We start from the raw sequence: 24,153 nt of genomic DNA, 5'->3' as shown, positions 1-24,153 counted from the left end.
TTCACAGTGCCTACTTATAATAATTCTCAGCCTACTAGAAGACACCAATGAACCTTTCTCCCACAGGGAATGCTCAATAGCCCCATCCTGTTAGTCAGCCATTGGAAATAATTTGTAAGCAATTTCCTAAGTCTATAATTTACCATTACATGGATGATATTTTGTTATCTGATTCAAATATAGATATTTTAGAAAGGATGTTTGAAGAAGTAAAGAAAGTCTTGCCTAAATTGATCCAGAAAAGATTCAAAGACGAGATTGCTCTTGAAAAGATTCAAAGAGGAGATTTTGTTAATTATCTAGGTTACAGAATAGGTTTACAGAAAATTAGAACTCAAAAGTCACAAATTAGAAGAGACTGGTTGTGGACTCTTAATGACTTTCAAAGATTATTAGGAGACATTTCCAGTCTATGACTGGCTTTTAGGATAACAACAGATCTAATAATTCATTTAAAAAACCTGAGATGGTGATATAAACTTGAATAGTGTCAGAGAATTAACAGCTGAAGTCGAAAAGGAATTGATGATTGCTGAGGAGAAATTTCAGTAAGCACATGTAGACAGGGTGAATCCAAATCTTAATTATATTCTAGTCATATTGACTTCTAAAATTTCTCCTACAGGAATTTTAATGCAGAGGGACAATATTATCTTAGAATGGATCTTTTTACCATATAAACCAAGCAAAACATTAAAAACTTATGTGGAAAAAGTCTTTAAATTAATTATAAAACGTAAATTGAGACGTTGTCAATTAGCAGAAATTATAGTGCCTTTTACTGCTGAAGAAATAAAAAAATTGTGGGAAGACAACGAACCCTGGCAAAGGGCTTGTGCTAAATTTTTGGGAGAAATTAATAGCAATTATCCCAAAAGTGACAGACTTAACCTTATAAAGAGGATTTCTTGGATTCGTCCCCAAATTGTATGTGATGTACCAATAACTGGAGCCTGTACATTTTCTACTGATACAAATAAAGCAGGGATGGTAGGTTACAAATCAAAAGAATTAAAGAAGGAGAACAAATCCCTTATAATTCTATCTAGAAGGCAGAATTATATGCTATTCTTATGATACTAAGTGATTTTAAAGAACCTCTCAAGATAGTTATTGGTTCACAATATGCAGTAAGAGTTGTCTTGCATATTGAAACTGCTGAATTTTTACCAGATTATATGAAATTGACTTCATTATTCATCCAGGTGCAAGATATAATTAGGAATAGGCTTTGTCCTATATACATAACACACATCCAATTCCATATGGGTCTGCCAGGTCCTCTAGCACAAGGTAAAGGAGAAATTGATCAATTATTGATTGGAAGTGTGTTGCTAGCCTCTGAATTTCATAAAAACATCATGTCAATAGCAAAGTTTAAAGAAAGAGTTTTCTATTACATGGCAACAAGCTAAGGAGATTATAAAGAGGTGTCGTATTTGCTCTTTCTATAATCAAACACCGTTGCCTGCAGGGAGTAACCTGAAGGGTACTCAAAGGAATGAAATCTGGCAGATGTTCCACTTTACAGAATTTGGTAAATTAAAAGGTGTACACGACACCATAGATACATAATCAGGTTTTCAATGGGTGACTGCCTTGAGCTCAGAAAAGGCTGATTCAGTAATCATATACTTATTGGAAATTATGACCATCATAGATATACCTGCACAAATAAAGACAGACAATGGTCAAGCATATGTTATCTAAGAAAATGAAATAGTTTTTTGTAGCTACCAAGGTTTCTTCCCTTCTCTCCTGGCGATTCGCAGGGCCGTGTGACCTCTGGCTCCCTGGAGACTCTGCACTAGCTCTGGCTTGAGGGGATGACTTAGCAAGAACCTGGTTCTCTTTGTTAAGGTGATTCCACTTGTATTCAAGGTTTTAGCAGTGGACCCATAACCTGGCTCCCCAGCTGATCCTGCTCCAGGCGCCGGGAAGACTTTAATCTTCTCCTCCTGCTCCTGGATGGGAGGAGGCTTTGCATTTTCGATCCTTCTAGCCCACTGGTATAAATACCCGACTTGAGTTTAATAAAGTTGCCATTTACTCTGGTAAATGAGCAAAGGTCTCTTTTGTGTGTGTCTCTTTTTCAACCCTCAGGACAATCGTCCATTCTCGTGGGCTCGAGTTCGGGAAAGCGCGCAGCCTGAACCGGGTGTGGGTATCCATTGGAAAGTGCAGACTCTTACAGTTTTTTGCTTATTATAATATAAAGCACATTACAGGTATACCAAATAATCCTACAGGTCAGGCAGTTATAGAAAAGTCAAATTGTACTTATAAAGTATATGCTGAATAAACAGAAAGGGATAGAAAATACCCCCAGAAATCAATTACATAATGCTTTATTAACCTTGAATTTTCTTAACGCTAATGAGAAAGGAACAACAGCAGCAGAGAGGCATTGGATAAAACTTCTGAACTGAATCAAGCAGTATATTTCAAGGATGTGTTGACCTTACAATGGAAACCAGGAGATGTACTACGTTGGGAAAGGGGTTTCGCTCTTGTTTCCACAGGAGAAGAAAAATTATGGATACCATCAAAATTAATAAAAATTCACTTTGAAAAGGAGAAACCTTTGAAACAGAGAAATGACAGTTCATCCAAAACGGTGACAACTATACAGGTGGTAAGGAAAGCCATATAGGGCAGGGTTCTACTCTTATCTTCACAGGAAAATACACATCATCAAAAATTTAAGAGACCTGGATATTTGAATGTTGACAGAAGGAAAAATAATTATTCACTAAGGATTGTCTGAAAAATGGAATATGGATTATGTATACAGGTACTGGTTACACTTACATTTACACACACACACACACACACACACACATACACATTCAGTGGTTTTGGAGTTGGACAATGGCTCTGTACTTCTCTAAATCCAAGTGTGTTGTTTAAAGAACATTCAGAGTTTCTGTCTCATATTGGGAACCATCTGGTATGGAACAGAAGGAAGACTTTAGGAAAAATTTTACTGTCCCCATGCCTATTTTGTCTATATCATATTCTTTATTGAATGCATGTTTATATGAACGATGTTTAAGTTTTCCATGATGAACAATGAACTTTCCTACAGATAATTTTCCTGCAGTAATCTTTGAAGTTTCCAGGAAGAATATGGGGCCCCCCAGCAACAACTCCAGCTAGTTGAGATGTCATCGTGATGTAGACAGCACTTTTTTGGGGTACCAGCTGCTGAAATGGTGCACCTTCTCATGACATTCTGGCCAGAACTCCAAATAAGAACTTTGAAAAAACAAACAAACAAACAAACAAACATCCAAAAAACAAAAAACCCTATCAACTGCTCTGAAATTGTTTGCAACTATACTAGACAATAATTTTGAAACTTAACCATCACTTTACTTTTGCAGGATCCCATTAAGAGCACATCACCCCCATGACAGCGGATGGGGGTGTTTCTAGAGGATGATGCCCCTGTCCCAAAAAAGTTTGTCCATAGGGTTGGGAACATTGTTTAGGGGTTGTTGATTATTACTTGTACTAGATAGAGGGTTGGGGTGAAAACTATGTTTGTTCAAAAAAAAAGGGATAACAATAGTTGGCAATAGAGTGAATACTTGTGAGCTGTTATTCATGGCTAATTTACATTGCTATAGTCTTTGTATATTGATACAAGTTCAAATTATATTTCTTATTTTTGTTTACATTATTTGTATACCTATTCAAAATTATTCTGTCAGATTGTATATATATGCATGTTTTTACCTCTTTTTAGGACATTTTGTATATTGATACAACTTTTAGGATGTATTTTCATATTGCATTGTATATTACTCCTACCTCTGATCAAGATACTTACACATTGTTTAAATTTTGAGGTCATTGTCCTCATTTGTTACACATTTGTTTACAGATTATTTAGTATTCTGACATGAAGTTTTAGTCTTTAAATTATACAGGTATTAATTATTATAGGTCAATAGTTGTTCATGCTTGCTGTACATACAATCAGATCAATAGGTTCTTTAGATACATAGAGATTGTATTCTGCCTAGATAGGTAATCTTCAACAACTTCAAGGATCTGAAGAACATGGCATTTCAATAACTTAGGGTTCTGTCGACATGAGACATAACTTCTTCTGACAGCACCAATCTATTCCCAAGAGAATGTTGAGCATCAAAGACACTCTACTTGGAGTTTGTTTTCTTCTTGGCAAAACTGGCCTTTGGGCCAGGAACTAACTGACAATGCCTCAACCACTGACAAGTAACATGGTATCTGCAAACGGATAAGCAGGACTGTCAAATCTTGCCAAGATAGGATAAGATGGTTTTGAAAAATTTTCTGCCTCTGAAAATGGTCTGTCAATTACGCTAGGCCATAGCCAAAGTTGGCTGCTTCAATGTTGCAAATGAGACTTTGGGTGACTGCTCAGGTAGCTAATTGTCTTTATCATATATTGCTTGCTTTGGAAGCTACTTGATTGTACTTCCTGTCTGCTCAAGTAATATCATCTCCCTTCTCAGGCCTTCAATGGGGTTGAAAATTAGATAGTTGTAGTTAGTGTACTCTTATGATCTAGCCAAGCCATTTTCTATATAAGACTTAGACTCTATAGGATAGAATGTTTATTAAAACATTTAGCATATGTTCCTTGCTTAATATTGTATATGCTGGTTGTAATTCTAATTATACTTTATATCTGTTCCTAGTATAATCGTTTTATATTGGGTTTGGAACTCTCTTATTTAAACAAAAGTGGGAGGTGCTGCAGGAGCCCATTCTGCTCCTTCAGCCAATAGTCTTTAAGATACCAGTCCATTTGGGCATGATCTCTTATAATGTAAAAGCAGCGGTAAACATGCACCTGCTCTCTTGCTTTCAGCTCCTGCTTCTGACTGCTAGACTGTTACTGTTTGCACAGAGGACTGTTGTCTAGGACAGTGATCTGTAAGTTTTTCCCTTAAATAAATAGCCCTTTTATTATTCTTAATTCTGAACTGGTGAGGGATTGTTTTGTGATTTACATCACTGAGTTATCTCACTGGCCCTGTTTAATGTATTTATAGCTGTGACAAGGTATATACACATTTAGGATTGTTTATGTTCTCTTGATGAGTCTGTCTTTGTAGGCTATTCGTACAGTGATTCGTCTTCTTTCGGTATATTCCTTTCTATTCTTTTATTCTTTTTTAAAAGTTAGGGTTTTACTGTACATCTCAGGCTGGCTTTCCAAGCTTTAGCTTCCTGAATGTTGGGATTATACTGGTATGTCACTATATCCAACCTCTATTCTCCTAGTTTTTAACCTATTTGTGTCTTTATATTTTAACATTTCTTATTGGCATCATAGAGTCGTGTTATTTGATTCCCAAGCTCTGATACAGGTATTTGGGTTCTCCAAGAACTCCCTCTCAAGCTACTTTCTTTCTTGGAGGAGGCTTTGCTAACTAGAGCATCATTCCTCACAATGAGCTAGTACTCCCTTCTTCCCTCTCCCATCTGGTTGAACACTCAAGGATTTATTTATACTTTCCAAAAACACTGCTTCAAACATCATGGGTATACAAACTTATGCCAACCCAACAAGCAGTGCCAGATTGTTTGTGGATGATTACCCAAGGACAGTTGAGAAGTACTTAGGGCTACACTGGAAAAAGTTGGGAGGGCAAAAATGAGAAAACTATTTCTCCAGGAGATTTTACTGATAGAAAAAGATCATGTGTCTTCTATTTCAAGGAAGTATTTCAGATAAGAGAAAAAGTAAGACCTGATATGTGACCCAGTGGTAGAGAGTACTTTCCTATCACAAACAAGGTTCTAGCACTGCACAACCAAAGTGAAAGAAAGTACAGGACCAACTTCAGGGTATTTCAGTCCAAATAGGTCTGCTAGAAATGAGAACCTCTCTGAAAGGCTGGGGAGCACTTACTCTATGCTCAATTTATTAGTTTCCTACTTCTGATGTAAAAAATTGTCATAAATTCAGTGCCTATTTTTATTCTTTATAAGTGTAAAATGAGTGTGGGGGAAGGCTGAGTTCCTTCTGGAAGCTTCAGGGGAGAATGTGTTATCTGGCTATTTATTCTTTCTGGAGGCTACCGGATCATGGCTCTATCCTGCTAGGATATCCTTCTACCTTCCTACTTTGTATAAAATACTTTGTATAAAATACCCTTGTGAAGTTATTGGATGAACCTGCTTAATAAAATCTTCCCTATTTCAAGGATCTTAACTTTAATTACATTTGGAAGGCCCCTTTAATCATGTGAGTAATATACTAGGTCGTGGGGATTAGGGCGTGGCTATATTTGGAGAACCATGGCTTAATTTCTATGGCCAGTTAGATGATTGAATTAGTTAGGCAAAGACCTCCAGGTCCTAAATCTGATGTGGGGCTTACCCTGCCCAGATTTGTGTGAACTATCCTGTTCTTTGAATATAAACTTGTTTTTGTGTAAAATGTCTAATTTTTTAAAAAAAGATCTATTTTATGTATATGAAGTATTCTATCTGCATGCATGTGTATGCATTATGTGCATGCCTGGTACCCATAGAGGCCAGGAGCCCCTGGGATTGGAGTCCTGGATGGTTGTGAGCTACCATGTGGGCACTGGGATCTGAACCTGGGTTTCCTGCAATAGCAACAAGTGCTCTTAACCACTGAACCATCTCTCCATCCCCTAAAATGATCGATTTTGATTTATCTGTTCTATCCAAGATGGCAAGGATCAAGAGGCATCAAATCCATGAATACCCCTCAACAAAGGTTGTTTTCTTCCCCCAAGTAGAAAATGAGTAGGAATGCTTGAAGGTACCCTGCATTCAGGAATTAAGCATGATTGTACTAGCTTCCATCTTGATGCTGCTGTATGACCTTTAACAAGTCTTAACTATTTGTCTATTTCACATGTGCCAAATGGACTATACATATCTTCCTGTAGTTGTGTATAGGCCTGACATAGTATGTTTTATTATTCGAAGCCTTAACTAGTTAGTCCCAAGTGTGTTTTCTGGTTTGTCCTTGGTTGTTCTGTAAGGGACCCAAGTAACTGTCTTGAAAGTCACCTTTATTTATTCTTTGTCCAAATAGTTCTGTCCATTTGGGGGATCTTGAGGGCAAGACACTGAGTCAAATTCTCTGAGGTGAAGGCAGGCTTGTTGCTATTCAGTTAGCAAGTGTGACTGAAAAGGCTGAGTGGCTACACCAACAGCAGCCTTGAGAACATTCTCATTGTTTTTACCCCTCTAGATTCTGTTTGCAGACACAAGAGAAATGGGGAAGAATTTAACCAGAGTTTCTGTTTTCCAAAGTAGAAGAGCAAAAGCTCAGGCAAAACCAAAAACCAAAAACCAAAACCACAAGGAACATAGGGCATAGGTCAGGCAGGCTTATCAAAGGAGGAAGAAGCATTTAAGGCTCACATCCCCATGAAGCAGTAGAATGATCTAGAATGGGTACTATCCAGCTGTGCTCATTCATTCATTCATTCATTCATTCATTGTTTTAGGGCTAAAGGCATTACTTCTGTGTAATTTTGTTTCTAAATTTTAAGTTTTAAAGAGTTTAAGGTGATGTTGGGTGGTGGTGACACACACCTTTAATCCCAGCAATCTGGTGGCAGAGGCAGACAGAGTTCTGTGAGTTCGAGACCAGCCTGGTCTACAGAGCAAGTTTCAGGACAGGCTCCAAAGCTACAGAGAAAATGTCTCAAAAAAACCAAAAAAAAAAAAGTTTAAGTGAGAAATGACTTAAGCAACCCATGCTTTCTTAACCCATATGTGCTTCAAGAAAGTAACTCCATTACAGCTTAACACTTCAGTAAAAGGTGATTCTGAAGATGTTCTCTTTGTTTAGCTTTTGGATAGCAGCTTGCACTGCTCAAGGTTCATCTTTCCAGATTATTTCTAAGATACTTGCCACTTACTTAACCTAACAGAAACTGAAGGGAACTGAAGGAAAAGGGAAGGGAAGGAGCCTGGTGGTCAGGCCTTGCAAAACGCTCACACCTTGATCCACCTCAACAAGATGATAAATGTGCTTATTCAGAAGCATAAGGTGGAGGAATTCACCAGTAACTAGACACAATGAGTTATGTAATTACCTGTCCATTTTATTGCAAAGACAAAGTCTTTAGATCATATAATCTCTTCCATTCTGTGATGTAAAACCACTCTCAGAAGCCTCCTTTAACAGTGCAAAAAAGAGTGTTAAAAAGTTGGCCACTCCCATAGAGGGATTTAACCAAACCTTCTTTTAAAACCATTATCACACAATTTCTGATTTTCACAAAACAATCCAACTGAGAAAATCAAGTGTTTATATAATACAGTTTTTGAAATAATGCCACATCAAAGTTAATGGGTGCTAAATATGCTTTTGCTGCTGTGTACTTTTCTTCAGTTCTGAAAGCCAGTAAGGGGCTTGGCAGCTCAGTGTGAGAGTGTTTATTTAGCACGCTCAGAGTCTTGATTTCCAGTCTCAGCACAGTAAAACAGAAAAACAAAACAAAATATTAAACCCAAATAAATAAGCAAACATATTGACGATTTTGATTTTGCAGGTAAAAAAACCTGGGACTGTGCATTATTATCTGGCTTGCTCTCTACATTTAAACACTTTTTTAACACAAATGTTCACCTCCCACTGGAAATGTATACATTCTTATAAACCCAGCCTTTTTTGGCTGTAAGTGGATATACTTAATAGTTTAAAATCTTCAGAATGAATTTCTAGAACAGTCATCTACTAACAAGCACATGAGGTAGGTAGAGGCAGAAACAATCATTTTCATCTCTTTCACTATTGATTTACTTAATGATCTTTGACAACTTGAAAATATTGACCCTTTCAAAGTCCTATCCAATGAGACCATATAACCCTGATTCCATGACAGACACCCAGAGTTCTACATAAAATGAGTATTATAAACAGTTGTCTTGTGTATCCTGTCACATTATGTCACTGACCATTTTAAATATTGATCCTAAGGTTTTTATCTTACTAGCCTGATGAAATCATGGTTTCTTGGCAAAGTACAAAGGGTTCTCTTTGATTTCTGATATTGACCTGAATTGTAAATGTGCTTTTTCTTTCTTTTTTTTTCTTTGAGAAAGGGTCTTGTATCCAAGGCTGTCCTAGAAGTTATCTTCATGCCTCAGCCTTAAATGCTGGGAGTCTAGGCATGCATTGCCATGACCAGGTGATCTGTGCTTCTAAACATTCAATTCTTCATCCTTGAACCTCCCTTCTAACATAAGTAAATTCATAGATTTTTAAAAATCAGTATGCTAAAACAGAAAATTACCACACTAACAGTAGTTTATAGTTTTCATAATTTAATGAAAAAGTATTGATAAAAAGGTGACATCTGAAAAAAGGTTGAGTTTAATCTTCAAAACTTGAATTATATAAGACAAGACAAAAAACATTAACAAAGGTTAAGAGGTAATACTTCAAAGAACAAAATGTTGCAGATGCATTTTGGGGTATTTGGAATGTATACAAACTGAAGGCTCATTTGCTACCCAGGAAAATTCTGTAAAAAATATTACCATTTTATCTCCCTGACTTGAATGATATTTCAGGCAATACTCTCCCAATGGCATCACATATGGAATTTGGCTAAAGCACTATTTTCATGTTTGTCCCCTCCCCCACTCAGAATTCAAAGGCATGAAAGCATACAGGCAGTTGACTGACCTTTAATATAAGAAATTTACCACTCACCTCCATTATACTCTCATTACCATGAAAGTGTTAAATTTATATGTACCTAGGAGTATTCAAATAAGCAGAGGCCAAGGGTATTAAGAGGAAATTCTCTTCCTCATTTTTCAACTAAAACAAAATACAGGACACCTACTACACATGTTATAGTATGTTCACACATGTTCATAGGCACACGAACATTTTGAAGATGCGGCCAAAGGAAAGGCAATAAACAGGAGAGAGAGACAGAGACAGAGACAGAGACAGAGAGAGAGAGAGAGAGAGAGAGAGAGAGAGAGAGAGAGAGAGAACAAAACCCCAAAGACGCCTTTAACAAGGTTCTAAGAACAAAAGCAGGAGGGGGCAAACTGCTCCACTGCATTGGCTAGAGGGCTACTGCCCCCTCACTGGCACCTACTGCTGCTTTCACCAGCATGAAACTTCAGAAATTGAAAATGGCCTCTTATTTGAAAACTTATATGTTCCCAAACTAGAAGAAAGAGAATATTATTTTAAGGCTAAGAAGAAAAGGGAGCTGAGAATTACAGTCTGCCTCACATTTTTTTTTATATAAACTGTTACTTTCCTCTTTATCTTAAATGGGAAGCAGACCTATTTCATTCTCTGATTCAAAATCCTCTTCCTCTAGAAATGAATCAAGGCTGATTATTTGGTAACGTGGTATAATCAAGTTCTGAAAAATGGCTCTAACTTTTACACTTGGGAAATTGCCTTGGATTCAAAATTCATACAAAGCTAAATTATATCCATGTGTTAAACACATGCTTTCAAATTTGTCTGACAATAAAAATCTGTTTCAAAATTAAAGCAGGTAAGAATACTTAACCCTCTGTGCATTACACTATATTTTAATTATACCTCAATAAAAATTTTATAAACATTAAATCAGGTATACAAAAACTGTCAGCCCAACTTTAGTCAAACTTATTTGAAAACAACACAAAAAACCCTGACCTGGTACAAATATCCCAGAAAAGGTCACACTTCAGGAAAGGCTCTGAAGTCTTAGCAAATGCCTTGAGAAAAAAAGCAGAGCATTTCCTTGGAAGTAGTACTTTTGTAAACACTATCCACAAGTTAGCTTGTTAGCTGGATAAGAGAGTTATGAGTGTGTTCCCAACAAGCAGGTCTAGGAACAGGCACTGGACACTTAGGAGAATTGACTTTATACGATATGATACTGTGAAAGAAACTCAACCTTGCATGAAGCAAGGAAGACAATAGTGACAGTATCTGAGAAAGCTGCTCTCCCGGTCTCTCCCTTGAAGAGGTTTATAGATACCAGTGAAATTAGAAACTTTCTACGTACATGAGCTCTATGGAGTCACATGTTATAGTTTCAAAAGATAAGTAGTTTTAGTGTCTGTCATGTTCTCTTGCAAATTCATTGACAATGCAAGGATTCTTAATACGTAGATTAATCAGTGTGTTAAGATAATTGAAAAGCAGCCCTGAAGTACTCACTGAGCAAATACTCTGGGCCTAACTGTTCCCAGCAGCCTCCAACAAAACAACTCCAGTCAATCTGCAACTCTTGTAATGTGCTTATAAAAACTAGACCTGAAACCTTTTCAAAAACATCACACCATAATTTTCCCTGCAATTCCTCCTAATATACACTAGAATCCTTTTGGTGTTTAGATTTCCCCTAGTATGTGGGGCAAAGACAAAGGCTGCTTAGGTGTTTCTGATCACCTTTGCATTGAGCTGTGGGAATGAGGATGTGTCTCGCTTTTCCCATGGCATTCCCGAACAGAATCATGAGAAGGGTTTTCTTGGTCAGAACTTTCTCTCTTTACCCTTGCTGTTTCCTTATTCCCCTCCCCTTCTGCTTCTGAATCGCTGGGCTCTAAATCAGGGCAATACCCATCAGTTTCCTGATATGGAGCTCTTCCTGCTGACCGCCTGAGAAGCTGTCTACCCCACAACTGCTCCTTAGAACTCACATTCTTAGTTGGTTTAACACAGTACTGGAGGTCCTCAGTGGGCCTCACCCATGTATCGGTGGCCTCCTTAAAGGATCTGCTAAAGTGTTCTATGCCAGATTTTCTAATGTTGCCCTGACTGGGCAAGTGGGAGCAGAGCATTGACTCCTGGTCACAGAACATCTCATCTAAATTATCTTTCTGGGTGATGCTCCCAGACCAGTTGCCCTCCAGGCCATTGGAACCGGTAAGCCTGGAGTTAGGTTGACTCTTCCCATTACCAATAGAAGCCTGTCCATGGAGGGCAGCTTGAAGGGCCAGAGGCTTCCCTAATGATTGCCCATGATAGAACTCGGCAGATGGAGCTCTCCGAGCAGGACTGGTACTCTTGGCTTCACTTCGAGAATGACTGCGACTAGCCAGCAAACAGTTACTCTTGATTTCTAGTGGATGTCTTGGATATATTTTCACATTCATGTCCAGTGGCTCCTCAGGCATTTGTGGGCTCCTTTTATTGTTACCAGGGGAGCTGCTGCCAGGCGAGGAGGGTTGGTGCTCTGTTTCTGTGGAGCTGTCTCTGCAGTCTTCTGAGGTTGATTTAGGCATTTTCAACTTTAAGGTGATACGTGGTGGTGGGTAAAACAATGAGTTCTCTAGTGCATTTGTCAAAGAAAGTCCTGAAATCAAAAAGGAAGATTTGCTTAACAACTGATTTAATTATTAGCATGTGTGTATCAAAAAGAGAGTTCATGAACCTATTGTTCCAAATGTCTAATGAGCACCTGTCTTTGATGAGCATGTATACCATGGTGAGCAGAAAAAGTGAGCTGCAGTAGAGGATGAACCCAGAGTTCCACACTATCCATGGCTCCCAACCTTTACACCTTTGCTTTCCTAACCTATAAAACAATAGCAACAACTAGTGTGCTCTGTCTTATGTCTCTATCTCCATGTCTTTCATTTCTTGTGTGTTTATGATTGGGCATATGGGTAATGAGTAGGACCGAAGATGTGCCTCAAACACAGGACATTTCAGATTTTATCCCTCATTCTCTTCAGGCATTCCCAAACAAGTCAAATAGAAAGCCACATAGGTATTTTATTTAATCTGGCATTAGAAGCAGTGGGTGGTTCCTGAATATTTTATGCCCTCACTTTATAATATCCTGATTACAAATTACCATTGTAGGGTATAGAATAATTTAAAAAATATTACTGGACCCATATATGGGCACATGTGCGATAGCATGCACGTGAAGGTAGATGACAACATTATGCAGTCAGTTCTCTCCATTTTTACATGGGTTCTAAGGATCAAATTCAGGCCACCAGGCTTCTGAAGCAAATGCTGCTGAACCATCTTGCTGGCCCTGAGAGAGGTATAGGATGCCTATGCAAGGATGCATTAATTACCCGGATATGTTACCATAAAATTGGTCTTTGCCGATTATCTTCTTATAATATATAGCTTCATAAAAATGAGGTAATAGAAAGGATAGCTTGGAAGTATCCTAAAGGATAGCATGCATTCCCCAAGGGTCCATTTCTAGTAACTACAGCCTCCATCTCTGCTAGGGCTTGCCACATGTTGATACTGTAAGTTATATTCTTATAATCAGAAGCCACTTGGCTGAGTCCAATCTTGTTATCACACAGGGGCTCCTCCCTGTTTTCCTTTACTTCTTATTGCTTTGACAGTCATGTTACAGGGTAACCTTGTGGCTGAGTATCCCTGCTACTTCCTGCTATACCAGTATGCTATAATACAGTCACAAAATACCCCAGGGGCTTTTGATGTCTACCTAACATCTTGTTTCTATGTGTTTATCTTATTTTATGGTTGGCTTTTAACAGGTGATGATTTTATACATTTTGCCTAAGTTACCCTTAGTGATCATGTTCTCCCACCTATTCTATATTAAAGGACACACAGGGAAGTGTCCTGTATATGACTGTCATGATTCTAGCCAAGCATCTACCTTAGGTACTGTATCATCATGTATCTTTCTCATCAAGTGGGTAATGCAGGGATTTCTCTGTTGACTGCTCTATCTTCTAGTTTAGTTCTTAGTTCCTAGTACAGTGGTATTCAACCTTCCTAATCTGTGACCCTTTAATATAGTTCCTCATGTTTAATGGTTCCCCAACCATCAAATTATTTCGTTGCTACTTCATAACTGTAATTTTGCAACTGTTATGAATCGTAATGCAAATACCTGCATTTTCCAATGGTCTTCTGTGACCCCTGTGAAAAGGTTATTTGACCCCCAAGGGGTTGCAACCCACAAATTGAGAACCACTACCCTAGTAGGTTCTCAATAAATATTAGTGAATAAATGAAAAGATTAGAACTATATCTCTTTTAACTTCTAGCTAAAGATCTGTTTTAACAGATTACTTTTAAGATGAGTAACCCTGAAACTAAATGGTTTCTGGAAACTAGAATTTGGTGTTGGCTTCTTGATTTTAAGTGAATTTGATAATAACAAAACACTTTCATGGCTGTAATTAATAGATTATCTGGCTTAGATTTACAACTCATCTAATCCTATCCTGGAATTTCTTTTCCTTCCTTTCATTTTTTTCCGGGAAGGGGATTTCTACCCAGGAATTAATTTCTCATTGGAAGTTGACAGTGAAATAGGTCACATAATTATCAGGATTAGACTGAAGCATATGAAACAATTTTTAAGTGGCACAATAGATATAAAACTAAATTGTAAAAATGGATATAATCAGTATCTATATTTGCTAGGACAATTTTAACACACAGGTTGTTACCTTCTGTAACTTCTTTGTTGATAAGTTGGACTTGCAAACCGAAGATCTGTTCCTGCACTTTGGTGTGTGACAGTTTCAGCTTTTCTCGTCTGCTTATCATGTAGCATAGATTTCGAACCTGCAAGCCCAATCCCCAGCGAATAAAGATGTTTGTTATATTAAGCAAATTTACAGTTGAAATTGTTCAGTTACACTGAAGGTCACTGAGTTCTGGTGGCTGTGTGAGTGAGGAGTGAAGATAAGACCTAAGGGCCACAGACCATGACCCAAATCAAAGGAATTACTATAGCATGACAATCATCAGGACATGGTTCCCATGTCAATGGGCTTTAAGAGCAAGTGCTCCAAGATTCTCTCTGAAACCTATTCTCTAGTCTACAATTTAACAGGATCAATATTTATGTATAAAGTCCAGCTGAGAAGATAATGGCATCATACGTTAGCCTCCCCTTTTTAATCCCTGAGTATGAATGATAGCACTTGACATCTGTACCACCAGGCCTGGTTCATTTCCAGAATTAGACAATTATGAAATTTCCTAGGATAAACACAGTACCTAACTTTTCTCTCAATTCTTATAGTACTTAATTTACCTGATGAATATATCATAAGCGAAATTACCTGTTGAAGTGGCTGTCAACCAGAGATGATTTTAACCCCTAGGAGGAATCTGGTAAATTTGGAAAACAACTTTGTTTATCAAAACCAAGTATGTAGGGGAATAGCATCTAGTATGGATCTAGTATGGATGCTGCTAAACATTCTATCCTGCCACTTCTAATAAAGGGTAGCACTCCACACAAATAACTAATGCAGCTCAAGATGTCAATAGCGCTGAGTCTGAAAAACCCTGAGACAGTGCTTTTCTGAATAAAATTCATTCATCAGGCTTCAGTCTCAGGAATTTGTCAGTAAAATATAGCTGAGTCATTTCAGACTTGACAGTGAATTAAAAAGTGAATCAACTGGGAATCATAAATTAAAAGTTCATAGAGCAAGTACTTATGAAGCCTCTCCAATCCCAGTCAAAATTTAAACAGAACCCAATATCTGGGACCACAATGAACTCAGATGATAAGGAAGGACACAGAAGCTCACACTATATAATGGGGTGGTCATTTTAAAACTGGAAGTGATAAACTGAAAGAAAAAAACCATATGATCATTTCATTAGATGCTGAAAAAGCATTTGACAAAATTCAACACCCCTTTATGATAAAGGTGTTGGAGAGATTGGGGATACAAGGATCATACCTAAATATAATAAAAGCTATTTACAGCAAGCCGACAGCTAACATCAAATTGAATGGAGAGAAACTCAAAGCCATTCCACTAAAATCAGGAACACGACAAGGCTGTCCACTCTCACCATACCTCTTCAATATAGTGCTTGAAGTTCTAGCAATAGCAATAAGACAACATAAGGGGATCAAGGGGACTCGAATTGTAAAGGAAGAAGTTAAACTCTCGTTATTTGCAGATGATATGATAGTGTACATAAGCGACCCCAAAAACTCTACCAAAGAACTCCTACAGCTGATAAACACCTTTAGTAATGTGGCAGGGTACAAGATCAACTCCAAAAAATCAGTTGCCCTCCTATACGCAAACGATAAAGAAGCAGGGAGGGAAATCAGAGCAACTTCACCTTTCACGATAGCCACAAATAGCATAAAATATCTTGGGATAACTCTAACCAAGAAAGTGAAAGACCTATTTGACAAGAACTTTAAGTCTTTGAAGAAAGAAACTGAAGAGGATGCCAGAAAATGGAAGGATTTCCTGTGCTCTTAGATTGGGAGGATCAACATAGTAAAAAATGGCAATTCTACCAAAAGCAATCTATAGATTCAATGCAATCCCCATCAAAATCACAACAAAATTCTTCACAGACCTTGAGAGAACAATAATCAACTTTATATGGAAAAATAAAAAAACCTAGGATAGCCAAAACAATCTTAAACAATAAAGGAACTTCTGGACCATCCCTCACTTCATACTCTATTACAGAGCTACAGTATTGAAAACAGCTTGGTATTGGCATAAGAACAGAGAAGTCGACCTATGGAATTGAATAGAAGACCCGGATATTAACCCACAAACCTATGAACACCTGATTTTTGACAAGGGAGCTAAAGGTATACAATGGAAGAAGGATAGCATCTTTAACAAATGGTGCTGGCATAACTGGATGTCAACCTGTAGAAGAATGAAAGTAGATCCATATCTATCACCATGCACAAAACTCAAGTCCAAATGGATTAAAGACCTCAACATTAATCTGATCACTTTGAACCTGATAGAAGAGAAAGTGGGAAGTAGTCTACAAGATATAGGCACAGGAGACCACATTCTAGGTAGAACCCCAGTAGCACAGACAATAAGAGAATCAATGAATAAATGGGACCTCCTGAAACTGAGAAGCTTCTGTAAAGCAAAGGACACTGTCAGTAAGTCAAAAAGGCTGCCTTCCGACTGGGAAAAGATCTTCACTAACCCCTTATCAGACAAAGGTCTGTTCTCCAAAATATACAAAGAACTCAAGAAACTAGACACTAAAACTCTAATTAACCCAATTAAAAAATGGGGTACTGAACTGAACAGAGAATTCTCAACAGAAGAACTTTGAATGGCCAAAAGACACTTAAGGTCATACTCAACCTCCTTAGTGATCAGGGAAATGTAAATCAAAACAACTTTGAGATACCATCAGAATATCAGATCACCTGTCAGAATAGCTAAAGTCAAAAACACCAATAATAGCCTATGCTGGAGAGGATGTGGAGTAAGGGGAACACTCATCCATTGTTGGTGGGAATGCAAACTTGTGCAGCCACTGTGGAAATCAGTGTGGCGGTTTCTCAGGAAACTGGGAGTCAACCTCCCTCAGGACCCAGCAATTCCACTCTTGGGAATATACCCAAGAGATGCCCTATCATACTACAAAAGCATTTGTTCAACTATGTTCATAGCAGCACTATTTGTAATAGCCAGAACCTGGAAACAACCTAGGTGCCCCTCAATGGAAGAATGGTTAAAGAAGGTATGGAACATATACACATTAGAGTTTTACTCAGCGGTAAAAAAACAATGACATCTTGAATTTTGCATGCAAATGGATGGAAATAGAAAATGCTTTACTGAGTGAGGTAAGCCAGACCCAAAAAGAGGCATATGGTATGTACTCACTCATAAGTGAATTCTAGCCATAATTAAAGATCTTTGAGCCTATAATTCGTGATCCTAGAGAAGCTAAATAAGAAGGTGAACCTGAAGAAAATCATATAGTTATCCTCCTGGATATTGGAAGTAGACAAGATTGCCAGACACACTTGGGTGCATGGGGGGTGGGGGTGGAAGTAAGGGGAGATGGTTAGAGAAAAGGGAGAAGGGGAGGATGGGGGATAGCTTGGGGGAATGGGATGAGGGGAAGGAGGAAGGATGGATATGGGAGCAGGCAAGTATATATCTCAACTAAGGGAGCCATTTTAGGGTTTGCAAGAGACTTGATTCTAGAGGGGTTCCCAGATTGTTCCCTGGGCAGCAGAGGAGAGGGTGCCTGAACTGGTCTTGGCCCATAACCATACTGATGAATATTTTGCATAGCACCATAGAACCCTCATCTGGCGATGGATGGAGATAGAGACAGAGACCCACATTGGAACACTGGACTTAACTCCCTAGATCCAAATGAGAAGCAGAAGGAGGGAAAACGTAAGCAAGGAAGTCAGGACCACAGGGAACCTTCATCCGACGATGGATGGAGATTGAGACAGAGAACCACATTGGAGCATCGGACTGAGCCCCCAAGGTCCAAATGAGGAGCAGAAAGAGGGAGAACATGAAAAAGGAAGTCAGGACCGCGAGGGGAGCGTTCACCCACTGATACAAGGGCACTGATCGAATGAGAGCTCACCAAGGCCAGCTGGACTGGGACTGAAGGAGCATGTGATCAAACCGGAGTCTCTGAATGTGGCTGACATGGGGGCTGTCTGAGAAGCCATTGATAATAGCACTGGGACTTGTTTCGTCTGCATGTACTGGCTGTTTGGGATCCTAGTCTGTTTGGATGCTCACCTTCCTAGACCTGGAGCAAAGGGGGAGGAACTTGAACTTCCCACAGGGCAGGAAACCCTGACTGCTCTTAGGACTGGAGAGGGAGGAGGCGAGGGAGTGGGGGGAGTGGGAGGGTATTGGGAGGAGGGGAGGAAGTGGAAATTTTTATAAATTAATAAAAAAAAGAAACTAAGTCAAGACACCAAAAAAAAAAAAAGAAAAGAAAAAGAAGAAAAATGTAATAGCCAGAACATGGAAACAACCTAGGTGCCCCTCAATGGAAGAATGGTTAAAGAAGGTGTGGAACATATACACATTAGAGTTTTACTCAGCGGTAAAAAACAATGACATCTTGAATTTTGCATGCAAATGGATGGAAATAGAAAACGCTTTACTGAGTGAGGTAACCCAGACCCAAAAAGAGGCATATGGTATGTACTCACTCATAAGTGGATTCTAACCATAGTTAAAGGTCTTTGAGCCTATAATTCGTGATCCTAGAGAAACTAAAAAAGAAGGTGAACCTGAAGAAAATCATATAGTTATCTTCCTGGATATAGGAAGTAATCAAGATTGCAAGGCAAACTTGGGTGCACGGGGGGGGGGGTGTGGGGGGTGGAAGTAAGGGGAGATGGTTAGAAAGAAGGGAGAGGAGGAGGATTGGGGATGGCGTGGGGGAATGAGATGGGGGGAGGAAGGATGGATATGGGAGCAGGCAAGTATATATCTCAACTAAGGGAGCCATTGTAGGGTTGGCAAGAGACTTGTTTCTGGAGGGGTTCTCAGGCCAAGGAGAGGTCCCCAGATTCTTCCCTGGGCAGTGGAGGAGAGGGTGCCTGAACTGGCCTTGGCCCATAACCATACTGAAGAATATTTTGCATGTCACCATAGAACCTTCATCTGGCGATGGATGGAGATAGAGACGGAGACACATTTTGGAACACTGGACTTAACTCCCTAGATCCAAATGAGAGCAGAAGGAGGGAAAACGTGAGCAAGATAGGCAGGACCAGAGGGAACCTTCATCCGACGATGGATGGCGATACAGATGGAGACCCACATTGGAGCACCGAACTGACCTCCCCCAAGATCCAAATTAGGAGCAGAAGGAGGGAGAACATGAAAAAGGAAATCAGGACCACGAGGGGTGCGTTCACCCACTGATACAAGGGGACTGATCGAATGAGAGCTCACCAAAGCCAGCTGGACTGGGACTGAAGAAGCATGTGATCAAACTGGATTCTCTGAATGTGGCTGACATGTGGGCTGACTGAGAAGCCATTGACAATGGCACTGGGTCTTGTTTCGTCTGCATGTACTGGCTTTTTGGGATCCTAGTCTCTTTGGATGTTCACCTTCCTAGGCCTGGAGGGAGGGGGGAGGAACTTGAACTTCCCAGAGGGCAGAAAACCCTGACTGCTCTTTGGACTGGAGAGGGAGGAGGAGAGGGAGTGGGGGGAATGGGAGGGTATGGGGAGGAGGGGAGGAAGTGGAAATTTTTATAAACAAACAAAAAAAATTTGAGATTTCAAAAAAATATAAAAAAATTAAAAAAAGAAAAAGAAAACTGGAAGTAATATCGCCTATCTCTGTGTATACAATAGTAAGAGCTGGTCATCTTACCCTCTCTAGGTCCTGCCGTAGGTGCATAAACATTCTCATGCGAGTATGGATGTTTTCTTCTTTTGGCTGTACCAAGCCATTTTCTTCATCCTCTTTGGGAGGAATTAATGGCTTGTTGAAGTTGCTTTTGCGCTTCAGTTTCCAGTAGTTATAGATAAAGTCAACAGTTAATGCAGATAGACCAAGCTCCTTGGCAACATCTTCCACCTGGACCAAGGTGTAGAATTCTTCCTCCAGTTCACGAAGTTTCTGTGTCCGCAGGCTGGTTTTCTCACTTTTTGCCTGGCTCTGCTCAGCAACTCTATGGTGGTGGTACTCGGCCTCCCCAATTTTTGGCTTGTTTTGGCTATGCTTGAGGCAAAATGACTTGAATTTTACTTCATCACCTTCATCTAGGATAGTCTTCATTTCCAAGCTGTGCTCAAAGGCACAGGTGACATGGAAGGCAGTGATACAGCTTTTCACAGAACACTGAAGGAGAAAAAAATGTGTTAAGGCAGTAGATGGGAAGAGGATAGTGAACACCTATGTCTCTGGGCTCCAACTTGAGTTTATAGAAAGCAAAAAAGACAGGGGAAGGCTTGACCATGACAAATATTTTACAAGTAAAAAAAAAAGAGAGGAACATATTTTACAGTTAAGAAGTTTTTATAAATTATTATATGCTTTTCCTCTTTTTTTCTTTTAAATAGATTTATTTATTCATTATGTATACAGTGTTCTGCCTGTATGTCTGCCTGCAGACCAGCAGAGAGCACCAGATCTTGCTAGGGAGGTTGTGAGCCACCATGTGGTTGCTGGGAATTGAACTCAGGACCTCTGGAAGACCAACCAGTGCTCTTAACCTCTGAGCCATCTCTCCAGCCCAAGAATTTTTTTTTTATGTTACCCAGGAAACTTGATCATATAGAAAAGAGCAAAAATATGAAATTCCTATTTTAAGGTTTCAATTTAAGCTGCAAGTATTGAGTTACTTTTTTTTGAGAAGTCTCTAATTTATGTAAAGTTATATGGTTTCTTCTCTGCATCTTCCACACTGCCTATATATGCTTTTATTGTAATACTTTTCACACACTACCTACTAATAGCTGAAAAATTCCTGAACATAAAGCTTAAGACAGAAGCTATGTCAACTACCTATGCACCAGGATGTCATCACTTTAGGCAATACCATAAACTACTGAGAAAGCACAGTTGCTCAGAATAAATGAAAGAAAATACATAGTTAATATTATTGCTAGGACATCCATGGCTCTAAAAGGTCACAATAAATCCAGTATCTAAGCAACCTTACTTCCTGAAATTATTCTAATACACCTGAACTATGCATTAGACTACAGTCATGAATGGCTACTTAAATTTATATTAACTTAAATGGGGCCAAGATGTCGAGCCATGTTAGAACCCATCTGTTGCATGTGTGAGGCCCTGGGTTTCATCTCCTAAATTCCAAAAAAGGCTAATTAAAATTACATACTATGAGGAACAATGGCTCAGCAGATAAGGGGTTTTGTCACCAAAACTGATGATGAATTAGATCCCTAGGACCCACATGTTAGGAGAAAGCTGACTCTTGCACGTTATTCCCTAATCTCCATGTGTGCACTCCCTCAATAAATACATGTTATTTTAAAAACTGACATACATTGAAAAATTTAAATTCTCAGTTCCAAGAGCCACATTTCAGCCAAACTAGACAACACACACACACACAAACACACACACACACACACACTCCATCACTGTAGTAAGTTACTGAAGGATTTTGTTACAGACATTTTAAAATTAGTTTGTATTACTCTGTCATCCACTGATAAATTCAACACATTTATTAAGCATTACCATGGAACACACTGACTATTCATAGGGAGAAAGAGTAGGAAGAATCTAGCCCATGAGAGATAAATTCCGGTGCCTAAGCTAAATTACCATTTGTTATGGTTAAAATGTTAGAGCTTTTGAGTTGGGTGGTGGTGGTGCATCTGCAGAGGCAGGCAGATCTTTGTGAGTTCAAGGCCAGTTTGGTCTACAAGAGTTCGAGGACAGGCTCCAAAGCTACAAAGAAACCCTGTATCAAAAAACTAAAAAAAAAATTGTTACAGATTTCCTTTTAAGAGATCTTAAAATACATTGGTAAACATATATGCTAACACGAGAGATTTTTTTTCTAAGAAAATAGAATAAGACCATATATACTGTCAAAACCTTTTTGAATTAAATCAAATGTCCTTAATTTTCTGAATGAAAAGTTAAGAGCAAATATTATTTATTTATTTTATTTACTTATATACTTTTTCAAGACAGGATTTCTCTGTGTAGTCCTGGTTGTCTTGGAACTCACTTTGTAGACCAGGTTGGCCTCAAACTCACAGAGACCCACTGCCTCTACCTCCTGAGTGCTGGGATTAAAGGTATGAGCCACCATGCCTGGCAAGAGTAAATATTTTTTAAAAGTAAAAATAAAACAAAGAAAAAGAAAATGGTAGCACTTTTCTTAGTTCAAGATACCCAATAGAAATGAAAACAAAATAACAGCAGCATTATTTTCTAATAGCTGGCTTTTCCTCTTTATCACTAAAATGTACAAACTTTTAATTATAATATCATATGAATTTAAAAATATTTGTTTCATGTGAATGTGTATGTATGTTTACTATGTATATAAAAGTCAGAAGAGGTGTCAGGTCACCTGGAATTGGAGTTACAGAGTTGTGAGCATGTCTATGTGGGTGCTAGGACTTGAACCTGGTCCTCTGCAAGAACATCAAACCCTTTTAACTACTGAGCCATTTTTTTCAGTTCCTAGAATGATCTTTTCTAAAAACTAGATGGTTTTATAGCAGTTTGCTAAGAGACATTCCTAATTATCACTTATGTATTTTTTATCTGGTGCAGTTTATATTTCTACATTCTATAACTTTGATCTGAGAGATGATCTGTTTTTAATATCCCACTGATAGTTGCTGAAGAATATCTTATATTATTTGTTGTATAATTATTTCATTTTTCTTGAATACTCAATCCTTTTCTAAGACAATACTGTCAACCAGTAAAGCATTTTTTCAAGACAGGTTTTCTCTGTGTATCCCTGGCTGTCCTAGAACTCACTATGTAGACCAGGCTGGATTTGAACTCAGAAAGATAGTCTGCCTCTGCCTCCGAGTGCTAGGATCAAGGTGTGTAGCACCACCCACAATTTCAAAGAATAAAAAAAATTCAGGAATGGGATATAATTCTAATATCATCTAATCTAGTCTTACATTTACTGTTAATTAAACTTCTCCTAAAATACGTGATTTAGACATGTCCATTTTCAATGAAGTGGTAATCTAGATACCCACTAGATTCTTTCACTGACCAAAAGCACATTCTCACAAAAAAACAGCCATTCTTAGCTTTGGACAGTTCTTTTGGAAAATTTGGTTATATTACATAGAAATATGTATCCTTGAAATTTCCACATATTTGACAAACCTTATGAAAATGAAGATGATGCTAAACTCAAGATACATTTTTATCTGAGTATTTTTTATTATCACTTGGATTAAAAAACTATATACAGATACTTATAAACCAAATAGTAAAAGGCATATTTTAGCAACAACCAATAAAGTGTTAAAAAAAGATGTCTTCCAGGACAAATTTATAGAATGTAGAGAGAGAAATTACACAAAAAAAGACAAATACATGGATGATAATAAGGAATGTCTCTTAGCAAACTGCCATTAAAACCATCTAGTTTTAGAAAAGATTATTCTGTGGTATTTATAATTGGAAGTCTGTACACTTTGGGGCTAAAAGAAGAAAGTCCAGCCAACTTTTGGAGCCAAATATTTATTTATTGCTATTATAAAATAATGGTGCTATGAAAATTTATGCAGAAGTTTTTATTTATGTTTTCATTTCTTTTGAAAACCATGTAGCAAAGGATTAACCTTGCCCAAAGAAGGGCTTGACCCTTTGCCTCTATTAGCTGAGAAGTAGCAAGTAAGCCTTTGGAATGTTCTAATACATAGTTTATGCTAACTGTGTGTCTATGGTAGAGGCTTTGGGTTA

The 24,153-nt window shown here is 38.4% G+C and overlaps 1 protein-coding gene across 4 annotated transcripts in view; it reads right to left on the bottom strand.

The window, feature by feature from the left end:
• Window positions 1-9,301: 9,301 nt before the first annotated feature.
• Jade3 (jade family PHD finger 3) overlaps window positions 9,302-24,153 on the bottom strand; it is a 149,709-nt gene continuing 134,857 nt past the window's right edge. For all 4 annotated transcript variants that reach the window (XM_085684613.2, XM_085684614.2, XM_048461457.3 and 1 more), the window contains 3 exons: window positions 20,098-20,568; window positions 14,419-14,536; window positions 9,302-12,314 (listed from right to left, as the gene is read on the bottom strand). In XM_085684613.2, the coding sequence (XP_085540739.1) occupies window positions 11,404-12,314; window positions 14,419-14,536; window positions 20,098-20,568 (1,500 nt within the window). In that variant the 3' untranslated portion in view covers window positions 9,302-11,403. The remainder of the gene's footprint in view (window positions 12,315-14,418; window positions 14,537-20,097; window positions 20,569-24,153) is intronic.

Source organism: Myodes glareolus, chromosome X (genome assembly GCF_982192425.1).
Source record: "Myodes glareolus chromosome X, mMyoGla1.1, whole genome shotgun sequence".
NCBI classification, from domain to species: domain Eukaryota; kingdom Metazoa; phylum Chordata; class Mammalia; order Rodentia; family Cricetidae; genus Myodes; species Myodes glareolus.
Note: the sequence above shows the minus strand (reverse complement) of the source record. Positions and strands in the feature narration are given on the sequence as shown.